The 25702-nt window shown below is 47.0% G+C and overlaps 3 protein-coding genes across 5 annotated transcripts in view; 2 read left to right on the top strand and 1 right to left on the bottom strand.

Annotated features, from left to right (window-relative positions):
• Nucleotides 1–5539: 5539 nt before the first annotated feature.
• Nucleotides 5540–19399, top strand: LOC128307580 (phosphatidylinositol 4-phosphate 3-kinase C2 domain-containing subunit beta). 3 transcript variants are annotated; one of them, XM_053045425.1, is made up of 11 exons: nt 5540–5668; nt 6919–7459; nt 7526–8355; nt 10118–10636; nt 10706–10894; nt 10962–13653; nt 13941–14333; nt 14403–14603; nt 17855–18051; nt 18133–18377; nt 18444–19399. In XM_053045425.1, exons 2-11 carry the CDS (start codon nt 7014–7016, stop codon nt 18621–18623), a joined length of 5892 nt encoding a protein of 1963 aa, XP_052901385.1. In that variant the 5' UTR covers nt 5540–5668; nt 6919–7013; the 3' UTR covers nt 18624–19399. The 3 variants fall into 3 exon arrangements, with proteins under 3 accessions (XP_052901385.1, XP_052901375.1, XP_052901394.1); XM_053045415.1 differs by having other exon boundaries at nt 5602–5904; XM_053045434.1 differs by lacking the exon at nt 5540–5668 and having other exon boundaries at nt 6916–7459.
• LOC128307914 (uncharacterized) lies at nt 14917–16920 on the bottom strand. Its single transcript, XM_053045447.1, has 3 exons — nt 16793–16920; nt 16600–16714; nt 14917–16521 (listed from the first exon to the last, which is right to left on the bottom strand). Exons 1-3 carry the CDS (start codon nt 16877–16879, stop codon nt 14981–14983), a joined length of 1743 nt encoding a protein of 580 aa, XP_052901407.1. The 5' UTR covers nt 16880–16920; the 3' UTR covers nt 14917–14980.
• Nucleotides 19400–22541: 3142 nt separating the features above from the next.
• Nucleotides 22542–25702, top strand: part of LOC128300285 (cyclic AMP response element-binding protein A) — a 98484-nt gene continuing 95323 nt past the window's right edge. Inside the window, exon 1 of the mRNA XM_053036302.1 lies at nt 22542–23441. Within this exon, the coding sequence (XP_052892262.1) occupies nt 23388–23441 (54 nt within the window). The 5' untranslated portion in view covers nt 22542–23387. The remainder of the gene's footprint in view (nt 23442–25702) is intronic.

Here is a 25702-nt window from a genome sequence, read left to right as displayed (position 1 = left end):
TGTCAATCGAGACAGAAAACTCGCCAAAAATTACCAGTTTTTCAAGCTCCTGATACCAGGAGAGCATCCAACGCAGGAGGATGCTTTTCCGTGTCAATCGAGACAGAAAACTCGCCAAAAATGAGCAGTTTTTCAAGCTCCTGATACCAGGAGAGCATCCAACGCAGGAGGATGCTTTTCCGTGTCAATCGAGACAGAAAACTCGCCAAAACTTACCAGTTTGTCAAGCTCCTGATACCAGGAAAACATCCAACGCAGGAAGATGTTTTTCCGTGTCAATCGAGACAGAAAACTCGCCAAAAATTACCAGTTTGTCAAGCTCCTGATACCAGGAGAGCATCCAACGCAGGACGATGCTTTTCCGTGTCAATCGAGACAGAAAACTCGTCAAAAATGAGCAGTTTTTCAAGCTCCTGATACCAGGAGAGCATCCAACGCAGGAGGATGCTTTTCCGTGTCAATCGAGACAGAAAACTCGCCGAAAATTACCAGTTTGTCAAGCTCCTGATACCAGAAGAGCATCCAACGCAGGAGGATGCTTTTCCGTGTCAATCGAGACAGAAAACTCGCCAAAAATTACCAGTTTTTCAAGCTCCTGATACCAGGAGAGCATCCAACGCAGGAGGATGCTTTTTCCGTGTCAATCGAGACAGAAAACTCGCCAAAAATTACCAGTTTTTCAAGCTCCTGATACCAGGAGAGCATCCAAAGCAGGAGGATGCTTTTCCGTGTCAATCGAGACAGAAAACTCGCCAAAAATTACCAGTTTGTCAAGCTCCTGATACCAGGAGAGCATCCAACGCAGGAGGATGCTTTTCCGTGTCAATCGAGACAGAATACTCGCCAAAAATTACCAGTTTTTCAAGCTCCTGATACCAGGAGAGCATCCAACGCAGGAGAATGTTTTTCCGTGTCAATCGAGACAGAAAACTCGCCGAAAATTACCAGTTTGTCAAGCTCCTGATCCAGGAGAGCATCCAACGCAGGAGGATGCTTTTTCCGTGTAGATCGAGACAGAAAACTCGCCAAAAATTACCAGTTTTTCAAGCTCCTGATACCAGGAGAGCATCCAACGCAGGAAGATGCTTTTCCGTGTCAATCGAGACAGAAAACTCGCCAAAAATTACCAGTTTTTCAAGCTCCTGATACCAGGAGAGCATCCAACGCAGGAGGATGCTTTTCCGTGTCAATCGAGATAGAAAACTCGCCAAAAATTACCAGTTTTTCAAGCTCCTGATACCAGGAGAGCATCCAACGCAGGAGGATGCTTTTTCCGTGTCGATCGAGACAGAAAACTCGCCAAAAACTACCAGTTTTTCAAGCTCCTGATACCAGGAGAGCATCCAACGCAGGAGGATGCTTTTCCGTGTCAATCGAGACAGAAAACTCGCCAAAAATTACCAGTTTTTCAAGCTCCTGATACCAGGAGAGCATCCAACGCAGGAGGATGCTTTTCCGTGTCAATCGAGACAGAAAACTCGCCAAAAATGACCAGTTTTTCAAGCTCCTGATACCAGGAGAGCATCCAACGCAGGAGGATGCTTTTCCGTGTCAATCGAGACAGAAAACTCGCCGAAAATTACCAGTTTTTCAAGCTCCTGATCCAGGAGAGCATCCAACGCAGGAGGATGCTTTTTCCGTGTAGATCGAGACAGAAAACTCGCCAAAAATTACCAGTTTGTCAAGCTCCTGATACCAGGAGAGCATCCAACGCAGGAGGATGCTTTTTCCGTGTCAATCGAGACAGAAAACTCGCCAAAAATTACCAGTTTGTCAAGCTCCTGATACCAGGAGAGCATCCAACGCAGGAGGATGCTTTTTCCGTGTCAATCGAGACAGAAAACTCGCCAAAAATGAGCAGTTTTTCAAGCTCCTGATACCAGGAGAGCATCCAACGCAGGAGGATGCATTTTCCGTGTCAATCGAGACAGAAAAACTCGCCAAAAATTACCAGTTTTTCAAGCTCCTGATACCAGGAGAGCATCCAACGCAGGAAGATGCTTTTCCGTGTCAATCAAGACAGAAAACTCGCCAAAAATTACCAGTTTGTCAAGCTCCTGATACCAGGAGAGCATTCAAAGCAGGAGGATGCTTTTCCGTGTCAATCGAGACAGAAAACTCGCCAAAAATTACCAGTTTTTCAAGCTCCTGATACCAGGAGAGCATCCAACGCAGGAGGATGCTTTTTCCGTGTCAATCGAGACAGAAAACTCGCCAAAAATTACCAGTTTTTCAAGCTCCTGGTACCAGGAGAGCATCCAACGCAGGAGGATGCTTTTTCGTGTCAATCGAGACAGAAAACTCGCCAAAAATTACCAGTTTTTCAAGCTCCTGATACCAGGAGAGCATCCAACGCAGGAGGATGCTTTTCCGTGTCAATCGAGACAGAAAACTCGCCAAAAATTACCAGTTTTTCAAGCTCCTGATACCAGGAGAGCATCCAACGCAGGAGGATGCTTTTTCCGTGTCAATCGAGACAGAAAACTCGCCAAAAATTACCACTTTTTCAAGCTCCTGATACCAGGAGAGCATCCAACGCAGGAGGATGCTTTTCCGTGTCAATCGAGACAGAAAACTCGCCAAAAAGTACCAGTTTGTCAAGCTCCTGATACCAGGAGAGCATCCAACGCAGGAGGATGCTTTTTCCGTGTAGATCGAGACAGAAAACTCGCCAAAAATTACCAGTTTGTCAAGCTCCTGATACCAGGAGAACATCCAACGCAGGAGGATGTTTTTCCGTGTCAATCGAGACAGAAAACTCGCCAAAAATTACCAGTTTTTCAAGCTCCTGATACCAGGAGAGCATCCAAAGCAGGAGAATGTTTTTCGTGTCAATGGAGACAGAAAACTCGCCAAAAATGACCAGTTTTCAAGATCCTGATACCAGGAGAGCATCCAAAGCAGGAGGATGCTTTTTCCGTGTAGATCGAGACGGAAAACTCACTAAAAATTACGAGTTTGTCAAGCTCCTGATACCAGGAGAGCATCCAACGCAGGAGGATGCTTTTTCCGTATCGGTCGAGACAGAAAACTCGCCAAAAATTACCAGTTTTTCAAGCTCCTGATACCAGGAGAGCATCCAACGCAGGAGGATGCTTTTCCGTGTCAATCGAGACAGAAAACTCGCCAAAAATTACCAGTTTTTCAAGCTCCTGATACCAGGAGAGCATCCAACGCAGGAGGATGCTTTTTCCGTGTCAATCGAGACAGAAAACTCGCCAAAAAGTACCAGTTTTTCAAGCTCCTGATACCAGGAGAGCATCCAAAGCAGGAGGATGCTTTTTCCGTGTAGATCGAGACAGAAAACTCGCCAAAAATTACCAGTTTGTCAAGCTCCTGATACCAGGAGAACATCCAACGCAGGAGGATGCTTTTCCGTGTAAATTGAGACAGAAAACTCGCCAAAAATTACCAGTTTTCAAGCTCCTGATACCAGGAGAGCATCCAAAGCAGGAGGATGCTTTTCCATGTCAATCGAGACAGAAAACTCGCCAAAAATTACCAGTTTGTCAAGCTCCTGATACCAGGAGAGCATCCAACGCAGGAGGATGCTTTTCCGTGTCAATCGAGACAGAAAACTCGCCAAAAATTACCAGTTTTTCAAGCTCCTGATACCAGGAGAGCATCCAACGCAGGAGGATGTTTTTCCGTGTCAATCGAGACAGAAAACTCGCCAAAAATTACCAGTTTGTCAAGCTCCTGATACCAGGAGAGCATCCAACGCAGGAGGATGCTTTTTCCGTGTCGATCGAGACAGAAAACTCGCCAAAAATGAGCAGTTTTTCAAGCTCCTGATACCAGGAGAGCATCCAACGCAGGAGGATGCTTTGTCCGTGTCAATCGAGACAGAAAACTCGCCAAAAATTACCAGTTTTTCAAGCTCCTGATACCAGGAGAGCATCCAACGCAGGAGGATGCTTTTTCCGTGTCAATCGAGACAGAAAACTCGCCAAAAATTACCACTTTTTCAAGCTCCTGATACCAGGAGAGCATCCAACGCAGGAGGATGCATTTTCCGTGTCGATCGAGACAGAAAACTCGCCAATAATTACCAGTTTGTCAAGCTCCTGATACCAGGAGAACATCCAACGCAGGAGGATGTTTTTCCGTGTCAATCGAGACAGAAAACTCGCCAAAAATTACCACTTTTTCAAGCTCCTGATACCAGGAGATCGCATCCATCGCTTTTATCTCGGCTCGTACGAATGGAAGCTTCACAACAACGATGGCAGCTATCTGTCCCACTCGCAGGGCAAAAAACATCAGGCCATTCTGGCACGTCGTGCTGCGAAACAGGCAAAGGAAGCACCGTGGGTAATACAGCCGGAAAAACCACGCATTGAACTGAAACAGTTCGTCTAGATCGGGTAACGAAGCAGCGCGATCCGGAGAATGGTCAGCAATCGTTACTGATACTGTGTTATGGGGTTAGTTTAAAGTTTTGTTTTCGTTCTAATAGTAAAAAACATTGGTGTAAATGCAAATTTTAATAAACGAAGGAATTATATTTTAAAAATACTAAAATTTCAGACGATACACTTTTAAAATATTGATGATATCTTAATGGTGAATGTATAATTAACTACATAAAAAACGGTATAAATGTAAATATTAAAATCTTTAATGGAAAATCATTGTTATAATATATATTTAAATAGTTTTGATGAAATTAATCATGAATTCATTCCAGCATAAAAGAATACTGCATCTTTTAATAAATTGAACGAATTTTCCAAGCGTCACGAGTGCCAAATTTTAAGTAATAAAGCCTTTATTTAATATAACAGCACATTTATTAAATTTAATCTAAATTTCCACTGAACTTCCTTAAACTCACTGTTTAAACAATCTATCATTGCAACGGGAACAAAAAGTAAAAAAAAAACTTATATTTTTATATTGTCCAAGCCATTACTGCGCTCAACCCATGGTGTCATGTCAAACCCGTTTATCGCCCGTCATCGAATACTTTGATCGGATGGAAATTTTAGCACGAAAATCAAAAAGTAACAGGAGCGAAGAACACGCATGGAGGTAACATTTCATTAATTTCCAAACAACTACAGCTGTTTTCAGATTTCCGATACCACGAGAACATGTTTTTCAAGAGAAGACACCTGGTATTTCTTGAAAAGTTTCATGAAATATTTCATAAAAAGTTTTATGAAATATTTCATGAAAAGTTACACGAAATTTTCAAGGTTACATGATTTTCAAGGTTACGGATAAAATTTCCGTCCGATCGAAGTGTTCGATCACGGTTGATAAACATGCTGAAGTTGGTTTGCTGAAAATTGCTGAAAATTAGTAGAATGGTTAAAAGGTTTTTGTAGTCTCCCTTTATAGGGTATGAAGCTACCTGTTTAATATTAAAATATATTAAAACTGTAAGGCCGTCTCCACATGGGCCGCGTTTTCCGCGGTACCGGCCGCCAATCCGTTTTGACAGCTCTCTCTTGAATTGTTATCTGGGCGAAGAATTATTCACTCCATGCTGTCAAATGCAAAGACCACACCGCAAACCACACAGTGCAGTCGTGAAATTCGTGTTTTTTGTAAATAAAATAGGTGTAGTGTTCGTAAAAAAGCGTACAAAAATGCTGCATTTTACCATCAAATATCAATTCGGGAAGCTTTAGCGAATAGCCGAATCGAAGTGCTGTGCAAGGTAGATGAAGTGTACTGTGTTTCGGCAAACCGTCACCGAAATGGGCGAGGCGTAGTTTTTTGGTTTTGGATCGGCAGGTTTCAATTCCACGTCGATTTTTCGCGTGTGAAATAAGAAGAGAGAGTGAGGAAAGAAAAAAAACCTCTTGGTTTCACATCTTTTATCATATGCATGTGCAAAACGGAAGGAACAATTATCCAGTTCTAATGCGGGGGGAGCTCGTGCAATAGCGGCACGTATGTACCAATTTTTATGTCTTTTCTTACTGTTTTGAGTCATCTAATTGTCTTCTTCTGATCGTTTATTACCGGCTGCAGTTGTTAACCATGTGCATTAATAAAATCCGGCCAGCGCCTACTTTGACGAACGGAACACTAATGTAAAAGTGAAGGAGGGATGCGTAAAGGAAGCAACGAGAAACAAGCATCGTTCCTCCCTAACCCCACGATACGCTCGGCTATGACCTCTTTCCGGTCAAAGGCCGCGCCAGTGGTCTGTTTGTAATTTGTGCATTTTAATGTTGCAGCCGTCTGTTGCAGGGTTGCAGAGATATGCAAACCGTGAAAGCGTCCATTTCTTCATCGTTTTGTACACAACCCAGCGTACTTGGATTGTCGTTGAATCGGAACGTACGCTGTTTGTTCTCGCCCCGTCTATCATCATCATGATGCGTTGCTGAGATTGTTATGATTATCGGCAATCTCAGAAGAGTGTGAGTCAGAGCGAGAGGCAACTAGAGTTGCAGAAAAAGGGGATAGAAGGACACTCATCGCCTGCTACTGCCACCTACCCCTATCGGTTTCTCACGCATATTCAATGCCATCGATGTTTAACTATTTTTGTCCGAGCGCATGAATGGCTTTTTGCACGATGTTTTGTTTACATCAGTGGGGAAAAAGAAAAAAAAAGGAAAAGCGAAGGAATTTCCTTCCGGTGATACATTACGTGCTGATGGAAGAATGGCACACTTGTTGCCTCTGCCATTTGAACGCCTGCTCGGACTTTGCTTCAAACCCGATAAGCAGACGAAGTAGCGAAGAAAAAGCAAGCCAGATAAACGCTTGTTACTAGCTAATCAGTGTGGTGTTGCGTTTTAGCTGCGGTAAAGTGATTTAACATGTTTATTTTTCTTTATCATCGACCAATTCGTTGTGGAAAATCGAGTTTGTTAAAGATGTTTCTGTTCAATTGAGTTACAATGCGTTATAATATATTTTGTCTCTTTGATTTGATCCTTTTCCTACCGATAGACCTCACCTACGCCTTCAGCGTACATATAAACACGAAAGCAGAAATATCCATCACAATCACACATTGATACACGCAACGCACATAGATCATCATTATGACAACGAATCCGCATGACCCGGAATTTGAAAAGAAGTACCTGGCGGATATTGAGCGTGCCAAGGCGCTTAGCCTGGAAACGCTCGAGCTGGAGAAGATACGGGCCAAACAGCGACAAATGACACCGGAGCTGGCCACCGATCCGAAAGCCGTCTCCCAAACGCTCGAAGAGTATCGGGCGTATCTGCAAAGGCGTGTCGCTTGCAGTACTGGCAAAGTTCCAACATCGACCGGGAATAGTTTGGAGTTGCCGTCCGGTTCATCAGGCCCGGTACGACGACACAGTGACTGTCGCAATCCCGGCTTACAAGCACCGCAAACGCAACCGGCCAGCAATGGGCAGGACGAAGCGGATCTAATATCGTTCAATGCCGTACCGAAGCCACCGGATCCGAAAGAGGAAGCACGGAACAATCTAAAGGAACTGGTCGAACAGATGCATCGGTACGTGAGTCGACTTTTTTTTTGCTTGGTGGCTTGATAACAATACGTCTTTGGTTTTCATTTTAGACTTCAAACACAGCCACCGGCCGCAGGGGGACAGTACGCCGAGCAGGGCTTTAAAACGCAACGTAGCCTCAGCATGTCGGCTGCAAGTTACGGCTTCCAACAGGCGGCATATCAACCTGTGGGAATGCCACCCGTCTCACATCTACAGGGACCGTATAATGCCACCTCGATGCAGCTGGTACCGTACAATAGTCAAACATCGAAACCCAAACCACTCACACCGGAGGAACTGCACCGGCTGTACAATAGTCCACCACTGTACGCCGTTGCTACGGCTGGAGGACCCGCAGCCATGGTTGCGCCACCGGTATACCCCGGTACGGTTGCACCAGCTCCCACCCTATACCCCGGTATGCCATCGTACGCATCGGTACCATACGCGCCCACCCATTCAGCATCACTACCTCAATCGGCACCGCATTCCACATCACCGGCACCGGTATACGGTGTAACTCCCGGAACGCCACTGTATCCCTCACTGCAAACCTCCGGCATGAATGGAGCATCAGCAGCGGCACCATCGGTTTCGAACCCAGAATCGGCACTGGTACACGTGCCAAAGTTGGGCACAGCAGGACGGTCATACTCCCAACCCCACAGCATCGTTACGAACGCGCTCAAACGCCATCCGTCCCCGGCAAGGGAAGGTACGAGCGGTGTTGTGCTGCGGCCCAAAAGTGATCCGGCGCAACTCCGACTTGGTGCCAAGGGTGCGGATCTGATCGATCTCGGCTTTGAGGACAATCCGCGCGTATCGGTGTTGGAAGCGTTCGATCCGCTGCTGTGTGGCAATCGTTCATCCAGCGGCAGCAGTGCGGACGAGGATAAAGGTAAAATCGCACATTAAACTACCGAGTAATCGTTGCGATCGATTCCGCACACACTAAACAAAATTACACTGAGAGGCCAGTTTATGGAGAGGGAAGAGAGATAGAGAGAGAGGACGAGTAACGGGACAATAATAGGAAACTTTAAGTATTAGCATAGCACTGCCATTGCTCAAACGTTTACACAAGTTAAGTTTCTAGTAGGTTGAAGCAGGGTATCGAGGAAATACGTTTGTTTCACCAGGAAAGTGTTAAGTTTGCAAATTAAAACATTAAATTCAATTGTTGGACCATTTTCTTTTTCAATTTTATACAATCGCTTTAGGCTATCGTGCAAAAGTTTAAAAGAAAACACAACCCAAACGAGTACTTGGTTAGCTATATTAGCACTAAAACGAAGCACAAACATGCACACGAAATATTCACGATATGCTTTAAATAACACTAAAACCCACAAGTAGATTCGCCTTGTAGACGACAAAACGGCAACAAACTTGCCGGTGCCCCCGGTAGGTCTCGCTTTCGTGTTTGACAAAGTGCGCGCTTACACCTCCGCGCGTACATAATAATTATCGTTTAAAGCTGCAACTGCAACAGCGCAACTGGCGGGAAACGAATGCGCGCACGCGGACGTGCAGTTCCGCGCAAAATGTGTGCGGCTTATTAGTGCCGGCTTCTGAACCGCTGATAGCTGATTTTACTGTTGCTTTTTTTCCCCCCGCGGTTGTCATTTCCTCAAGTGGAGTGAGAGATTTAATTACGCAAACGTACTCGTACGCTTTGTACGAGTGGATAAGGCTTTTGTGTTTCCGTTCGATTCGTGAATGGATGTACGACGCGCATTTAAGTTGAAGTATTTGTTGTTTGCTAATGTTTAGCTTTCTTTCTCTTCGCTGCAAAAGGGACAGTTCTTTGTGTTGTAGTTAAAGCTGCTCTGTGTTAGAGTTTAGGTTTATATAATTGTATAGTAGCACTAGTAAACCATAACCTTCTGCTTATGTTCTTACCATAAAATCGAGCGCACATTACCTTTATCATAGTTTATCAGTTAAAGAGCTTCTGCTTCGGGTTGCGCCTTGGCGGTCGTTTACTGAGCCGCCGGATGGTGCTAGAATTGGGTGAAATAATTATTTTCTTTTATTCTGTTGGAAAACAAACTTCTTCAAAACACAAGAAAGCATATGTGTGTCCTTAGAAAATGTGTGCCTTTTATACGAAACTAATAAGGAGTGAAGCAGGAGGAAGAAGTGGTAACGTATGCGTGCTTTATCGTTTGCCGTTAGTTAGGTTTAACGGGAAAGAAGAATAGGGCGTTTTTACTCTAGACGTTTAAAGTATACCGCCAGCGTCTAGCACTTGAGTTACTCGTTGATAACCAAGTGCGCAGGTGTATAGTGTAGTGTATAGGCGAATCAATCCTAACGAAACCGTCGAACGTACTGTTTGTGTAAGGAGAACTTAGTACAACAAAACGATAAGAAACTCCCCCAAAAACGTAATAAAGCTAGTATTCTCTTCCCTCTCACAGTAGCAATGCTGGCCGTATATGTTTTACTGTTCGATTGGAATGTTGCAAACGAACGAATTGTGTGAACAAAATGATGAAATTGTTACGCGCGCGTAGATCGTTCAGTGCTGCAAAGGCTAGAAGAAAGTCAGAAGGTTTGGAACTATTTGCTTCGGAATTTCACCTTCGTTGAGGGAATAGCTTTACTGCGGATTTCTGTGCTCGCTAACAAATTTCCCTTTTTAATACTCCCAACAGATGACACGGCCTCCACCTACTATGAAGATTACGATCCGTTCGATTACATCTACTCCGGCGGTACGCAGTACTCCGATCCGGTGTATGAAGCCGTCGTCAATCGCTCACTGTCGGATAAAACGGCCACGCCGCTATCGCCGCCGGCTTCACTGTACGGTGCGGTTGGCGTACTGCCACCCGGTACACCGAGCGGTTCCCTGTCCGGGAGTTGCTCGTACGGTTGGGCCACGTCGCCGGTAGAAGCTTCCACCTGTTCGCCGGTGGCCGGAGAAGATGGCACACCGCCACCGCTTCCACCGCGCAATCTAACCGGCGGCTATTACCACACGATGCTGCGCGGTGTTCCGGCTGGCCAACCGGATGAGCAGTCCAATTACGAGATCATGCAACGGAAGCTAGCCCCGGCGAGTGGCGTCGAGCGACGGGCTACACCCTACAAGCTGTACGAGAATGTGGTGATTGCGAAGAGCTACGATAAGGAACTGATTGCTTTCTACAATATGGTGAAACAGCTCAGAGGTTAGCTGTTTGATGTGAAGGCCATCGTTAGAACAGTTGATAATTTTGTAATTTATTGCCTCATTGTAGCACAATATCGAAATGATGATCAAACTACAAACGTTGGACATATTGTCGCTGCGGAGTTCGAAAGCCGTCACGTGGAGGGAACGAGCATCAAGCTGCTGGTACATCCGGCACTCGATTGTTTCGCTGGTGGCGATCAAACGAAGGGACAAATTGATGGCTATGGACCACCGATACCATTTACCTGTGATAGTGAGTACAGCCGATTTCCTGGCATCTTTCCGGATTGTATTTTTGATCCGTTACTTTCTCGCTCCAGTTACGACGACGGTGGAACATGTGATTGCCCAGGTGTACTGTGCGCTCGAGGGCAAGATCTGCAACACGGTGAGCGATTATGCGCTGAAAGCGATCGGCATCCAGGAGATACTGTGCGTGCGGACGCGCCTTAACCAGCTCCAGTGTGTGCACGATAGCATCAAGCTCGAGCACGACGTACAGCTGGGATTTGTACCGAAAACGGCACGCACAATGAAGGTGATTGCTCGCACCGGGCAGGACGATGCGCGCGAGGCCGAGATGCGTTTGGAGCATCTGCTGCCGAAGGAAACGACGAATGCGATCGGGTACGATGATTTAATGATACTGCTGGAGACGCTCGAGGCGGAAATTGAAAAGCTGCAGTCCTCGGCAGACGATGGACCGTCCGGGCGCACCATACTGACGTGTTCCGGTGTGATACAGGCGGTTAAGGCTATCTGCAACCTGCTCGGACCGCTCGATACACTCGACATCGCGAAATCGATCGATGATCTGCGGGCTTGCTGTGATCATGGGCAGACCGTGTTTAGCTACCGAGACAGCGTGGTGGACGACGAAACGTACAGCAACGGTAGCTTAGCGATCGTGTCGGAAAGTGGTGACTATGCGGAGGTAAAGCTGCGCCCGCGTACGGTCGCGGAACAGATCCGCTACCGGTGTAACGAGGTACGGCACGCCATCCAGAGCCTGCTCGAGATCTACGCGCAAGCGTTCCGGGTGAATTTTTGCGTTAATGTGCCCGAGTACAATGCGAACCCGATCTCGATCTGCAACATCTCGCAGGCGGTGATGGTGAACGTGTCCTGTCTGCATCGACCACCGATGCATTGGCGGCATGACGAATACAACCTTGGTGTGCAAATCTATCACGGTGCAAGGTACATCAGTGAACCGTACGTGGTGCAGTGTTCGAACGAACTGTCCGGCATTTATCCGCGCCTAACGTTCAACTCGTGGATTATGTTCCGCAATCCGGTGTGCACGTTACCGCGCGAGGCACGCCTCGTACTGGTACTGTACGGGTGTACCCGGGAACCGGTGGAGGGTGGCAATGATGGAGGCTCCTCCTCCACTGGGGCCGTTGCACCACCGGGCGTGAACGATTCCGCTGGTCCGGAAGGGCGCATGACGAAGGTGGAGCTGGGCTGGGGTTCGTTGCAGTTTTTCGACTTCGAGCGCAAAATGGTGCAGGGTTCGTACCTCGTGCCGATGTGGCCCCCGACGACGGATAAATTCTTTGGCCCGGCACCGTCCAAGGGTACGTACCCGATTGGCGGCAGCTACCCAATACTTGGCATCGAAATACCGAGCTACGGTGGTGCGGTAGTGTTTCCGGAACCGATACGAAATTTACCGCCGGTGGTACAGCTGGATTTTACCAGCCTCGATCGCAACCTGCAGCAGGAGCTGATTGATACGGCCGAGCAGGGTTACTCACCGGATAAGCTGGAAAAGCGTGAAGTGCTGTGGGAGAAGCGCCACTATCTGCATCGATTCCCGCACGCACTGCCGAAGATTCTGCACGCAGCACACAGCTGGGATTATGCCTGTCTGGCGGATCTGCACGCGCTCATAAAGTCGTGGACGGTGCTAAGTCCCGTGCAGGCACTCGAGTTGCTGCTACCGCGCTATCCCGACCTGGAGGTACGTCGGCAGGCAGTGGAATGGATAGCAGCGATGGCGAATGACGAGTTCGTTGACTACTTGCCACAGTTGCTGCAGGCGCTCAAGCACGACACGTACGAAGGCTCACCGTTGGCAATGTTGCTGTTGCGGAAATCGCTCGAATCCCCGAGGATCGCCCACCATCTGTACTGGTTGCTGTTGCACAGCCTTCCCGGCGAAGCGCCCCAAAACATGATCGATGCTCAGGAGACGGCTTGCGATGCGGTGCTCATGAACCAAGCGCGTTACCACCGGCGCAACCAGCTAATGCTGCGCGCACTGCTCGCAATCTGTGGCGAAAAGCTCACCGGCCGGTTCCTCTCGCAGAACATGATGTGCAAGAAGCTGGGCGAAGTGGCGCAGAGCGTAAAACTGGCGAAAGATTCGCACCGTCTGCAGGTGCTGAAGCAAGGTCTCGAGTCCGTCAACCAGATGCTGATCGACAGCCCGACCGTATTGCCGCTCGAACCCGGTGCCGAGGTGACCGGTGTCGTGGTGCGCAGTTGCAACTACTTTAACTCGAACACGCTGCCGTTGAAGATAAATTTCGCCGGCCCGGATAAGGTGGTGGTACCGGCCATATTTAAGGCGGGTGATGATCTGCAGCAGGACGCGCTCACCATCCAGATGGTGCGCATTATGGACAAGATGTGGCTGAGGGAAGGGCTCGATCTGAAGATGGTCACGTTCAACTGTGTGCCGACCGCGTACAAGCGCGGCATGATCGAGCTGGTTTCGGATTCGGAAACGCTCCGGAAGATACAGGTGGAGTGGGGCGTTACCGGTTCGTTCAAGGACAAATCGATTGCCGAGTGGCTGGCGAAGCAAAACCCAAGCCAGCTCGAGTATCAGCGGGCGGTTGAGAATTTTACGCGCTCGTGCGCCGGCTACTCGGTGGCAACCTACATTCTCGGCATTTGTGATAGGCATAACGATAACATTATGCTAAAAACGTCCGGCCATCTGTTTCACATCGATTTCGGCAAGTTTCTCGGTGATGCGCAGATGTTTGGCAATTTTAAACGGTATGTAGTGAATACTTTAGGGAGTTTCGAGTTCCAGTTGGAGCCATTTATGGATTCTTTTCAAGTTGAACTTGAATATGTCGAGTTAGGTGTGATATTTTTCCCAACTTCCGGGACTTAATTCGGTGCTTAACTTTCTCTAAAGTGTTGCCTGAAATCGATGTTAAGTTGTCAAATTGAAAAGAATCCAGAAATGGTGAAATTTAAAATTTCAACTCCTAAAACCCTGCAAAACAACCCTTTTGTGGCAGCATTTTAATGATTAAATCTATTGAATGTCCTTTCAGTGATCGAACGCCATTCGTGCTAACGTCCGATATGGCGTATGTGATAAACGGTGGCGATCGTCCATCGGCAAAGTTCCACCAGTTCGTCGATCTGTGCTGTACCGCGTTCAACATCGTCCGGCGGCACAGTGATCTGCTGCTGCACATGTTCGCGCTGATGACCACGTCCGGCATACCGGGCGTAACGGTCGAGGCGGTCAACTACGTGCGCAACGCGCTACTACCGGGCCAATCGAACCCGGAAGCGGCGGCAACGTTCGCGAAGATGATACACATATCGCTCAAGTCGTGGTTCACGCAGTTTAACTTCTTCCTGCACAACATCGCACAGATGAAGTTCTCGGCCGAAACCGGCGACGGCGAGTTGCTGAGCTTCATACCACGGGTTTACACGTAGGTTCTCGACATGCTTCTGGCTTTATTCGACAGTTTCAAAACGGTTTCTTTTTGCTGTATTTACAGGATGGCCCAGGACGGGCGCTTAAAGACGGTTTACGTACACGGGTATCAGAAGCGTTACGATCAAGAAAAGTATTATACGTACATTCTGCGGGTAGAGCGACAACATCAGCCAGATGCAGCCTATCTGTTTCGTTCGTACAAGGAATTTTGCGAGTTCCATCAGAAGCTCTGCATGCATTTTCCGCTCGCCAAATTGCATAGGTAAGTGCATACGATGGTAGCGTGCTCTGATGGTTTTTGGTGTAGGAGTTTGGTATCAACAATCTGGCCGCGCATGCCATGATGGCATGATATCATTCCGTTTGCTGATAATTTGATATAGAGATATTAGCGTTTTTTTAATGTGTCAACCGCCATGACTCATACTCAATGAGTCAGTATTTTGGTGCGTCTCACGTTTTGCCCACCCCGTGTTGTCTGTCGCTTCACCCTTTGTGTGAGCCTTGGCTTAACTCAATACACCTTCAATTATTTCTTTTCGTCAAAAAGTCGTTCGACAGCAGATAAGCTTCATAAACATTTATTCGTCATTCTGTTTGGACACGCTTGCGGTTCAAAGGGTGGTTGTTTTTCGTGCTCTACGCCGATGTTTCCGATGCGTTTGAGTCACTGGCACGTGCTCTTGGGGGTGGAATTTGCATTACTGGTGTATTCCCGTTAGCGTTTGCTAGCTGTGCGTGTACCCTTTGATTACGCATACCCCGAAGTGTCCGAGGTTGGGCGATCGGTTCGGGAAGGTTGCGTGGTGATGGTACCGCCTGTGTCATCCCGGCCCGCAGGGAAGCCGGTGCGTTTCTCAATACATCCGGATCGATTTGTGTTTGTGCGGCTACCGTTTGATTAATACTGGATCTATGTTTTTGCACAAAATCCCAGTTGAAGTCATCGTCGGAATCGGAATCGGGTTCTATTCCGTTCGACTTCGCATTTGAAGTTTCATTGTCCACTGTGGGGAATGCGTTCTTCTTTTGCTCCGTTGGTGTTACCGGAGAGTCATTTTTAGTGGTAACCCGTATTGAGCGTGGGGGAGGTGTTGGAATGGTCGGAAGTTCTTCGTTGGTAAACTCGACCATGCTGGAAGTAGCTTCCACCGGAGTTTGTGGCGGTGGTGGAGCACGTTTTTTAAGAATAGATTTCGGTTGCGGAGGTGACGTTGGTGGAACTGGTACGGAAGTTACTTGAGGTATTGGTCTCTGCTGCGGTGGAGGTGATGGTGACGGTGACGGTGAGACTGATGGTGAAGGTGAAGGTGAAGGCGTCCGCGTACGTGTACTAGTCGATTGCTGTGAGTCTCGAGTGGGGTAGTTAGAAATATTTACACGCTCGAATATCGTATCATCTTCAGCCGTTATCAATGCCACCCGTGCCGGTAGAGGTGATGATGTTTCAGGTCTTGTTGAAGTATTGGATCTTACTGAACCTGGACTGACAGGTTTGCGAACATTCACACGCTCGAAGATAGCATTGAAGGAATCATAGATCGGCTCATCGAACGGTTCCTCGGAAGCAAGCGGAATGATATAATCAGGTTCTTCGCTAACTGCAGGATTCACAGGAACAGTTGGCTCACGCGTTGGCAAAGAGTTACTGGAGGTCGATCTTGGAATCGGTGCAATTGGCACTACATGAATAGGCGATGCAGGTGGTGATGGTGCTGCAGTTCGTCCATACGGATCACTTAAAACCTCAACCGATTGAGGTGAGCGCAGTACGTGGAGCTCTTCCCCGTAATGTTTGGCATTGTTAGCATCCTCCGCGAGGGAGTCGTTACCATTGGTTAAATTCCCCAACGACTTCGCCTTGGAAACACCCTTTCTAGCGGGTGGTTTCGGTGCGGCATAGTTCGGCTCCGGCGGAGTTTCGTAGTCGGCATTAAGCTGCAATCGTTCGACCGGAGGACGTACTATCTTATCATGGCTATCAGACTCAATGACGACATTGCCCATTGAGGGAGGTCTGCTAACGGAGGAGATTCCGGTGGGTGCGGGTACGGGCATCTGAGGTACCCGTGAGGCACGTTGCGCCGTTACCCTAGCCCGTAACGTGGAGGAGGAAGAAGAGTAGGAGTTGGATGGACTGTTTGTAGACGTGGTTGGTACATTACCGTTCGAACGAATTGCTGACAAAGTGAGAATTGGAAATGGAATGTGTTGCCGTTAGCAACTCTGGTGTAATATAAATGCTTCCTCATACTTACTGGCACGAGCAATCGCTTGTGGTGGAGGTTCCCAATAAGACGAACGTACCGGCTCAATGTAATCCTCGAAGTGTGCACTTTGTCTATACACGCCGATCACTGTTCCCGTCGTTGCCTGTGGGAGATAGAAAATACAAACCATACAATAGGGTAAGATCCGCATTTCTATGGGTCTTTCGTCTGTCCTCTGTACCTCCTTTCGACGAATGTCCCGTTCCGGTGCCGATGGCATCCCGTCGAAGGTGATCCTTCGTCGAAACCATTTCAACTTCAAACCCATTGTATGTTAACTGTGAAGACTCTTGCGAAGAATTGTACGTCACGTTTAGCAGCTCGACTGCTCAAAAAAAAAAAATATCCGTAGAACCTTCCGTGCGCGATGACACTATACGACTGATTATCAGCCCAAGTTCGTCGGTCAATTTGCCCGGTCGTTGGCTATGTGCTTCTTCCTATAGATAATGGTATCGTAAAGGAACCACCACCCCCTTCATCACAATGTCGTGCGTTGAGGAAGGTGCGTTGATTTGGCGGTCGATCGCATGCCGCCGATATCTTATCATGGAATTGTTTCAATGAAATAACCGGCGACGACGAACGACTAACGATGATGGTCGATATCAAAGTTGTTGTAAGGTGTAGCGCGAAAATAGAGTCCCGGGGATGAACACACGTTTTGTGTGTGCCGATCGGGGATCCAATACGTTGGATGAGTTTGTTTAGCTTTCAAGAGATTTTATACCCCGGATCACAATTTTCGGGGGCGAAATAAAGATAATGCGCATTGTTTGGAATGTGACAAAACTTCCAGATATGTCCAGCAATTAAAGTAATACACAGATATGGAAAAGATACATCAATAGAATATCGGCAAAGTCCTATTATGATGTATTCTTTATTAATTTTACCAGCTTATAAAGAGCCTAGCTTAAGTAGACATTAGAAGAACTTGTTACTGAAAGATTGTGAAAGACGGAAGGACAGAGTCACCTCACTTACTCTGTGAGGTTTTTAAGCTAGAGCTGGTTAAATGTTGGAGCAAGTCTCGCTATCTTAATTGACAAGTGTTTTTTTTCGCAATTGCCTTATACCATCCTCGTCGGTGCTTTGGGCGGCGCTTTGATAATAAGTACCTGAAATGATGACATTCACTCGAAACGTGTGTGTAGGATGTTTCTCGTGTGGTTCTTCGGGTTTATTTTTTTCAATTTTTGACAATGTTCTAACTTTTCTTTTATCTATGTTCCCGTTTCAGTCTGCCGTCCGGCATCCATGTCGGTCGCTCGAACGTCAAGGTGGTCGCCGAACGTCGTCTTCCAGAGATTCGCCAGTTTCTCATCTCGTTGTTTAACTCGGCAGATGAAATAGCACATTCCGATCTAGTTTACACCTTCTTCCATCCGCTGTTGCGCGACCAACAGGAAGCCGATATCAATTCGGCCAAAGTGAAAGGTGCGCCGGGGGAGGAGGGAACACCAGTTACCTTGGGTGCCATTTTTACTAACGAATGTTTGTTGTCTGTTTCGCGTGTAGGTACACCGGCAGCGATCGAAGACGGCCAGCCGCCACAGGTTGGTGGCAAGATAAAGATTTCAATGCAATACCACCGGGACACACTGATCGTGATGATCCACCATGTGCTCTCGCTGCCAAACACGCCCGGTGGACAGCCGCCAAACACGTACGTTAAGGTGTACCTTAAGCCGGACCCCTCGAAAGAGACCAAGCGCAAAACCAAAGTGGTGCGGAAGAACTGCAATCCTAGCTTTATGGAAACGGTAAGTGTGTACACCGATTGCGCGATATTGGCGTCCAGTAAGCATCTGTTCTCTTCCCTCTTCCAGTTGGAATACCGGCTCCCGCTCGAGTTTATCCAGAGGAAGGTGCTGCAGGTGACGATCTGGTCGCATGATTCGCTGCAAGAGAATGCATTCCTTGGTGGCGTTGAGCTACCGCTTGCCGAAATAGATTTACGTCGCGAAACGATACAGTGGTACCAGCTGGGTTACCTAACGCGTGTCTAAGATCGGTCGTCATCTGTACATGTCCAATTTTACATATTTTCTTTTTAAATTATGTTTTGTTTTTTTTTTCGTCACTATCGTATTACTACCGTTGCTGTGCATTTGTTTATTGTAACTGCTATTGCGTATTTAAAAAAAAAACAATGTTTGCTAGTTTGTCACAGTATACTCAAAAGCCAGGAAAGAGAGAAAAAAGGTCTTAAAACAGGTTGTGAACAAAGATGTAAGATAGCGGAGCTTTGGACGGGCAAGTGGAATTGTTAATGTGCACATCAAATCTATCCCTGTTATTTGTTAGCTGCTTAATCCAGGAGCAACCATATATAAACACACTCAATCATTAAACGTTTTGAAAGCAGGATAACGATTTGTTGGAACTAATCGAACACCCTCCTCTTGCCATTGTAACAACCGTAATTGATCATATTCATATATTAATTTTGTGCAGGAATTGTATATTTGAAGCATTTTTTTTATTTACATCCACTGCTACTTTAACAATCCTTTAACATGTAGAACCACCGTACCGATCTAACTAGCCCAGGGCTTAAAAGAAGGATAAGATTATGTGCATTCGTGTAGTTGATGCTTTTCGTTGCTTTCGTAGCGCTAACGTGCGTGTTTGTGTTAACAAGAGGATATTTTATTTATTACCGTACACCTGCACATCGAGTGACATAAGGCAAGTACATGCCAGCGTGTGCGTGTGTGTGTGACCTGATGTTGATCGTAATCGGAAGAGCTAATTGAGAAGAAATATATCTATACTAAATCAATGCAAAACTTCTACAATACAAAAAACCATGGAGCCTCAATTGGCGGCTCGGTTGGCCAGAGAATGACCGCCAGCGTGTGGTTGTGCATGATGCGCAGCACGCGAATGCCCGTGCCACCCGTTGTGGGCGAAAGAAAAGGAAGCGCCGCTGCTGTGGTACTAGCGGATGTGCTTATCAGGGTTACGTACATCGTTCAGGGGAATATTTGTGCCGTATCGTATCTTGATGATCGTGGCCGCGTTTTGATTGCGGGAAGAAAACAAAATCTACCGAGCACAGGTGCAAGTGTAACAGCGGGAGCACACCACGCAGCTGTTGATGGTATGTACCCCGAAGCTATCGGTCGGCCGGGATGGTTTTCCCCGTATTGCATTTATCGAAACATTCAGGTGAGTGTATTCAAAAAGTAAAAGCTTTGTTTTAAAAGTATTTAAGTGTGCAAGTGCTTAAAAAGAGTAATTAAAACTCTTTAAAGTAAATAGTAAAAATTAAATTACTATTCTGAAATTAGAAAAATGGTATGTCTCAAATCTTTATGTCCCATTAAGTTTAGCACTATACTTCAATTACAATATTGCAAAATAGACATTCTCCGTACTTTGTTTGTGATTGTAATATATTCAAAATATAATTCATTGCGTATTCTGGTGTCACCGATTAAATTTAGAAGTGTTTTAAGTTTTTACATAAAAAAATCATCTAACTTGTTGAGTAACTGTCCATGTATTATAATTATATCAGTTGAATTATTTAAAAGTTTAATAACGGGCGGAAAAACCATATTAAGGATTAAAATGTTTTATAAAGTACAATAACTATTAATTGTATATTTTGGTGATATAATTTAAATATATTGATATATGTTTTAAAACACATTTACTTAAATGAAAATGTTCCTGACGGAAACGTGCTATTCAAAATTCGAATATTTTTGCACCAAGCATTATTTGTCCACGATGGTTAAATAAGTTAAATATGTAACTTAATTTATACAGTTTTGTAAAGTACTGTTTCGTTGATAGTAAAGTGGCATAATTCAAACACATGAAAGCTCCGGTGATATTGACGAAAGCTAACCAAAAGCTTTGCATGATACGTCAACCCATTTCCAGGCGGTTCATCCAGAGTGTTCATTCAAGCGTCATGTCACAGTTCATCACAATGTTAAAATTATAATTGTACAGTGATGATAAATCATAATATCGAACGATTTATATATGAATAGTTTCACAAAATTATGCTTTTATTTATCGGCACAAAATAGCTTCCAAACATGCTAAATATCTTTCATAAAATTCGTGCACAAAAATTGTTTAGAAAGGAAGGGCACGTATGGCGTGGAAGGTGATACAGTGGAAAAAGCGAGATGGAAGCATCGGTGTTCATGAGGGCAGGGATTTTAAACTCACGGAGTGAATGCACTGAGATGTGATTATTATGTGATTAGTTTCATTAAGTATTTATATAAAACTTTTATAAAATACCTTCCGCTACAATATTCAGCAGTAAGAGATATTGTTTTGCGGTTTTGCTGTAGGTTTGTTGTTGCAATACTAGTCATATAAATGTTATTGTTGACAGAATGCAAGTATTTACAAAATGATAATATTTTTCTTCATTAAAATTCTGCCATCAACAGATCCACTCAATCGAACAATCCGTGAAAGTATCCGAATCACTTCGAACAAAATTGTTTCCAGAGCATACTGCAAGATGCCGGTACGGTTGCTCAACCCTGGCGCCAAGATATGCCGAATGCGTGTGGATTAAATAATGAGGAAAATGAACATTTACTTCAACGAAAGCATCGTTACCGAGCGGACGCATACCGCGCGCCACATTTTTCCGTAGCCGTTGCTAACCGCGTTGGTGCGCCCTTGTTTTTACTACCGTTCTGCCGCAAAAGGAAAGCTAGCTAATTGCCCAACAATCGTAGGGTGAAAATTATAAGAGAGAGAGAGAGAGGGAAAAGTTTGTTTGAAACAAAAAAACATACCCGCGCGGTTTTAAAAACGTTGCTGCCCAATTAGTTGGTGCTTTTGACCGAAAACACGTTTGTTCTGTGCTTTCCGGTGCGTGAGTGCGTCGTGACCGAGCAAACCGCTCTTTTGGCGGTGGAAAAGCGTGTGCTATCAACAAACTTGCCAGCCCGGGGACCGGCTCGATCGAGTGCTCGATCAGCATCAGAAAGAACTAAAAACAATTTTTAAAAAAGTGGTTGATAACTCAGGAAAAGGGAAAAGCAAAGAACGATAACGGATTGTGACCGACCGTGAGTGTAGAAAGCAAACCTGAGGAAGCTGTTCCGTTGTTCCTTGTGTGGTTTGACCCAGTGAGTGGTAATAACAAACGTCCTAGCGGAAGTGGATACGCAAACTCTGAGAGTGGTGAGAATATCCACTACGGCCATCATCGCAGCAATTCGCGGTAGCAAACTATCGTCCCAGCGTAACGCACATAACGCACATATGGAAGCGACCCCTTGCGGCCATACCCCCATGCACTAGGCCCGCACCGACGACAAGCACAAGGTGGTGGCGCTCCTGAGCTGAAGTTTGAAGTTTTTTAGAAAGCTAATCATTGCTGGGCGCGATAATCAACTTCCCTTTCTGGAAGCGAAGCGAACCCCGGGGACCCCGTTGGCCCGGTCGAACGCACACCCGTATGTGAAGTCGCACTTATGCTGATAACTGGCAGCATACAATCGTTGCAGGGCGAGAGGTTGTTGGGTGTTTTTTTTTTTCGTTGCTGCTGTTGTTTCGTGCGTTCGTCTGCTGTCGAGGGGTGACTGTTGGTACCACCAGCATCAGCATCTCATTCACCGATTCTAACACAGCCGTGAATCGGTCTTCACCGAAATCCTCATCCCGGTATCAACAAGTGGTTGCCGACCGTAGTGGAGTGCGTGCGCATCGGCCGCACGAATCCCCGTTCCACGCGGAAGAGAAATTAACGCGTGGTCTGGTGCGTCCCGCAAACGGTGATCGGATTCGGAGCCGGCAAGGAATTTTGATGAAGTGAGCACAGTGGCGTGCCGACAGACCCGCCAAAAAGGGACCAGTTTCACTCTCGGGAACTCGGCCGTCCAGAACTCTTCCGCCTGCTAGAACCTGCTGAGCACGCGTTTGGTGCGAGTGTGTGAGTGTGTGGAACGAAAAAAGCGCAACATAATTAGAGCTAATTAGCACCGCAAGAGGAAACCTTGGAACGTCTTGAGATCTTCACGCCGGGGTAGAACCCACACCGTTTCGGAGCTGATCGCGCGCGCGAATCACGCGGAGTTCTCCCGGGGTGGGGGGTGGGAAAGATCGTTTGCCCAGAACGATCACCCAATCGGAATCGGCTTTTACCAGGTACCGCACGAAAGGTTGAAGAACCTCTCAATATCCCCGGAACTACGCCACGCCGGTAGGGTGGAATACGTCTGTGTGGGAGAAAAGTGTCCAAGTGGTCCAAGTGGTGCCGCTGGAAGAAAATAGTTTGGTGCGATTTTACGTCGGTGTGTGGGTGTGTGGTAGTGTTACTGTGTTGTGCGTGTGTGTGTGTGTGAGTGGCTCAAGGAAAGGCTTTTCCCCTGGTGCTGGAATGTGTACCGAGGTACGCGAACCGGTCAGTGACAGTGTGTTGTTGATGAATTGGTGCCGCTGCTGATCGCAGTATCACAGGTTGTTCTAGTGCGTCGTGAGTTACCCCATCCTAGTTGGGAGGTGCATCAAGAGAGAGAGAGAGAGAGAGAGAGAGAGAGAGAGAGAGAGAGAAAGAGAAAGAGAGAAAAAACAAGGAATTCCACAACTCCCTACGACAAACAAGCAGGGTTTGCGTTCAGGGTGTGAGACGAGGAAGAAGAGTCCGGCCGTCCGTCGGAACAACACGGTATAGTAGGTTAGCGGCAGGAGACCCCCACACGCGCGTGGCCGGTGGGTAGTTGTATCGAAACACCGGAACCGAGTCACCAATAACGGCCGTCAAGCTGGATTACTTAAACGCGATGGATTTCGACGACGGGGACCTGAAGGACATTTGGGACACCGATCTCGATGCGGTAAGTACGCGAAACTACGCGCAATCGCTAAAACAGATGTGTTCGGACGCATCTTCGCTTTGAAGTTGGGTCTTTGAAGTAACGCTGGGAAGACTAGCGAGTGAGAGTGAAGACTCTAAAGAATTAGAGTTGGTGGAATGTGTCCGGAGTTGCTTTTCCGCATCTTCTAAGTATCTGCTGAAGTTCCCGCGATGGCGAGATGTGGTGCATTTCCTGCACCCAAGTCGGCGGAGTGACTAATGCAATTGCATAGACATACACCCCCGGGTAGCGCCGGATAGCGCTGTACGGAATGGCTGTGGGCGGGAGAATAGCAGAGAAAACATTGGAAAACACAGTACCCAGAGCTGCATAAAACATCACTATTAATAGCGCGGACCAGAGCGCTTGTGTCGTTTGTTGGAAACCGCGCACAACTCCGAAAATGTACCACTTGCCCACAGACGAGCGACACTGGTAGAGGATGGTTCCCAGGATGGTTCTGGAGAGTGGCGTGCAAAAAGCGCGGTGGGTAGCTTGTAAGATTAGAATGCGGGACGGGGGCAAAAAAGTGGGCAACGGAACTACTCGAGCACTGGTAAAGTAATTGAAACATGTGCATGGGCGGCACTGTTCCTGTTCGCTTACCCAGCGTTAGACACAGCGTTCTTACAGAGGACCAGTGTAAGGGTGGTCCCATATCCGCGAATGCCACGATACGATCCAGATACGATCGTAAACCGGTGAGGGGGTGTGAGGGCAGCCGTGGAGGGCTGCTGGAAGTGCGAACATGTGTTGTTCGATTTATGCTCCATAGTAAGACGATGTTGCCACCCACCCATCAACCCTCTTCTCCTTATCCTTTTCACCACCGCGGCGCACCACCACGGAATTGGGTCACCGTACGCTTCCGGCCAGCGTTGTTGTCTGGGTGCTCAGCGCGGAGATTGATTTGGGACTTTCGATCGAAACTAATCAATTTCTGGTGCTGTTGCGTTGTTGCCTGCTTTTGTTTTTCTTTCTTGTGTTTATTATTTCACTTCCTTTCCCGCCCATTTCCCGCCCACCACCCCCCGCGGGCGCTTGCGCTTGCACGCGGATGAAGTGAAAGTAAAATCAAGTGACGACTCCCCAGTTTCGTTCGCTCCACCGTACACGTGCATTCCTTCTCCCGGCGTGCGGGGTTTGGGTCTCGGCCACCACCAGGGTGGTTTTTGGAATGTCTTCACCACACCCGAGTGGAGTCCTTTTCTTTTTGGTTTTGATCCCCCTCGGGAAAAGGCCTCGAAAATGGTCGAGAATAATCGATTGGGTCGCGACGGTAAAGTCCGGTTTCGACATATGCACCACGCGTGCAGGGACAGGGACAGAAGGCACATTGTCACATTGTCCATTTCCTCGTCTAAAGCGGGGGAACCGGAGATGGCCGAGCGCCATAAATCGATTAGGCAACAAGCGACACATCAGCGCCGCACTTTTCCCAGCGTGTTGCTTTTTCACCGGTCGGTGCAGGTATTCACTTAATCTGGTGGTGTGTAAGTACGGGCTACGCTTATTTGTCCGTCCCAAACCACCGCTCCATACTCCATCATATCCACCAAAGCCCAATGGCCAATTCCGTGCGCCCAACCAACCGTTACTGATTGCACTCGCTTGCAGTGGAGAGTTGGAGAGGCGGGCGGGTTGGAGCTTTGGGGGAGTTTAGTTTTTCCGCTAGTTTTTCGGTGCCAAAGGGTTGGGTGTCAATTGGTGGGGGTGCGGACGTTCGGAGGGAGTTTTTTTGTGTTTCTCTCTTTTTTCCAATTCCCAACTCCAATGGATGGAAATCATTGCTGGATGGAGCTCTGATAATAGAAAAAAAAACCATGCCGGTGTCGATCGACCGTTTGTGTTGTGTGAGGTAACCAACAATAGAAATCATGACACTTCACCTCCAAACCCTACCTCACCACCGTTACACCAAAAAGGGGAAAAGCAATCACACCGGCAATGCCATCATTTTCATCAATGTCTTTATATGGGTCCCGATGATGTGTGAGTGTGTTGATGCCTCGGTACGCATGTTTTATGAGTTTTCCACCTTCATCATCCCCGTGATTGCCAATCCCGCGCCACACCTTCCCCTCCCGAATCATCTCCACGTGTCGTTCGACATGTCCATTCGCTTTCGATTAAGTTGTGAGCTTTGTTTGTGAGCTTACACTTTTTTTTTGAAAACAACAACCCGAAAATTGTTGTCGAACAAAGTAGAACATTTTCCCATTAACTCCCAACGTGACAAT

Source organism: Anopheles moucheti, chromosome 2 (genome assembly GCF_943734755.1).
Source record: "Anopheles moucheti chromosome 2, idAnoMoucSN_F20_07, whole genome shotgun sequence".
In the NCBI taxonomy this organism is placed as follows: Eukaryota; Metazoa; Arthropoda; class Insecta; order Diptera; family Culicidae; genus Anopheles; species Anopheles moucheti.
The sequence above is the reverse complement of the archived record's forward strand: the minus strand, read 5'-3'. Positions and strand labels throughout refer to the sequence as shown.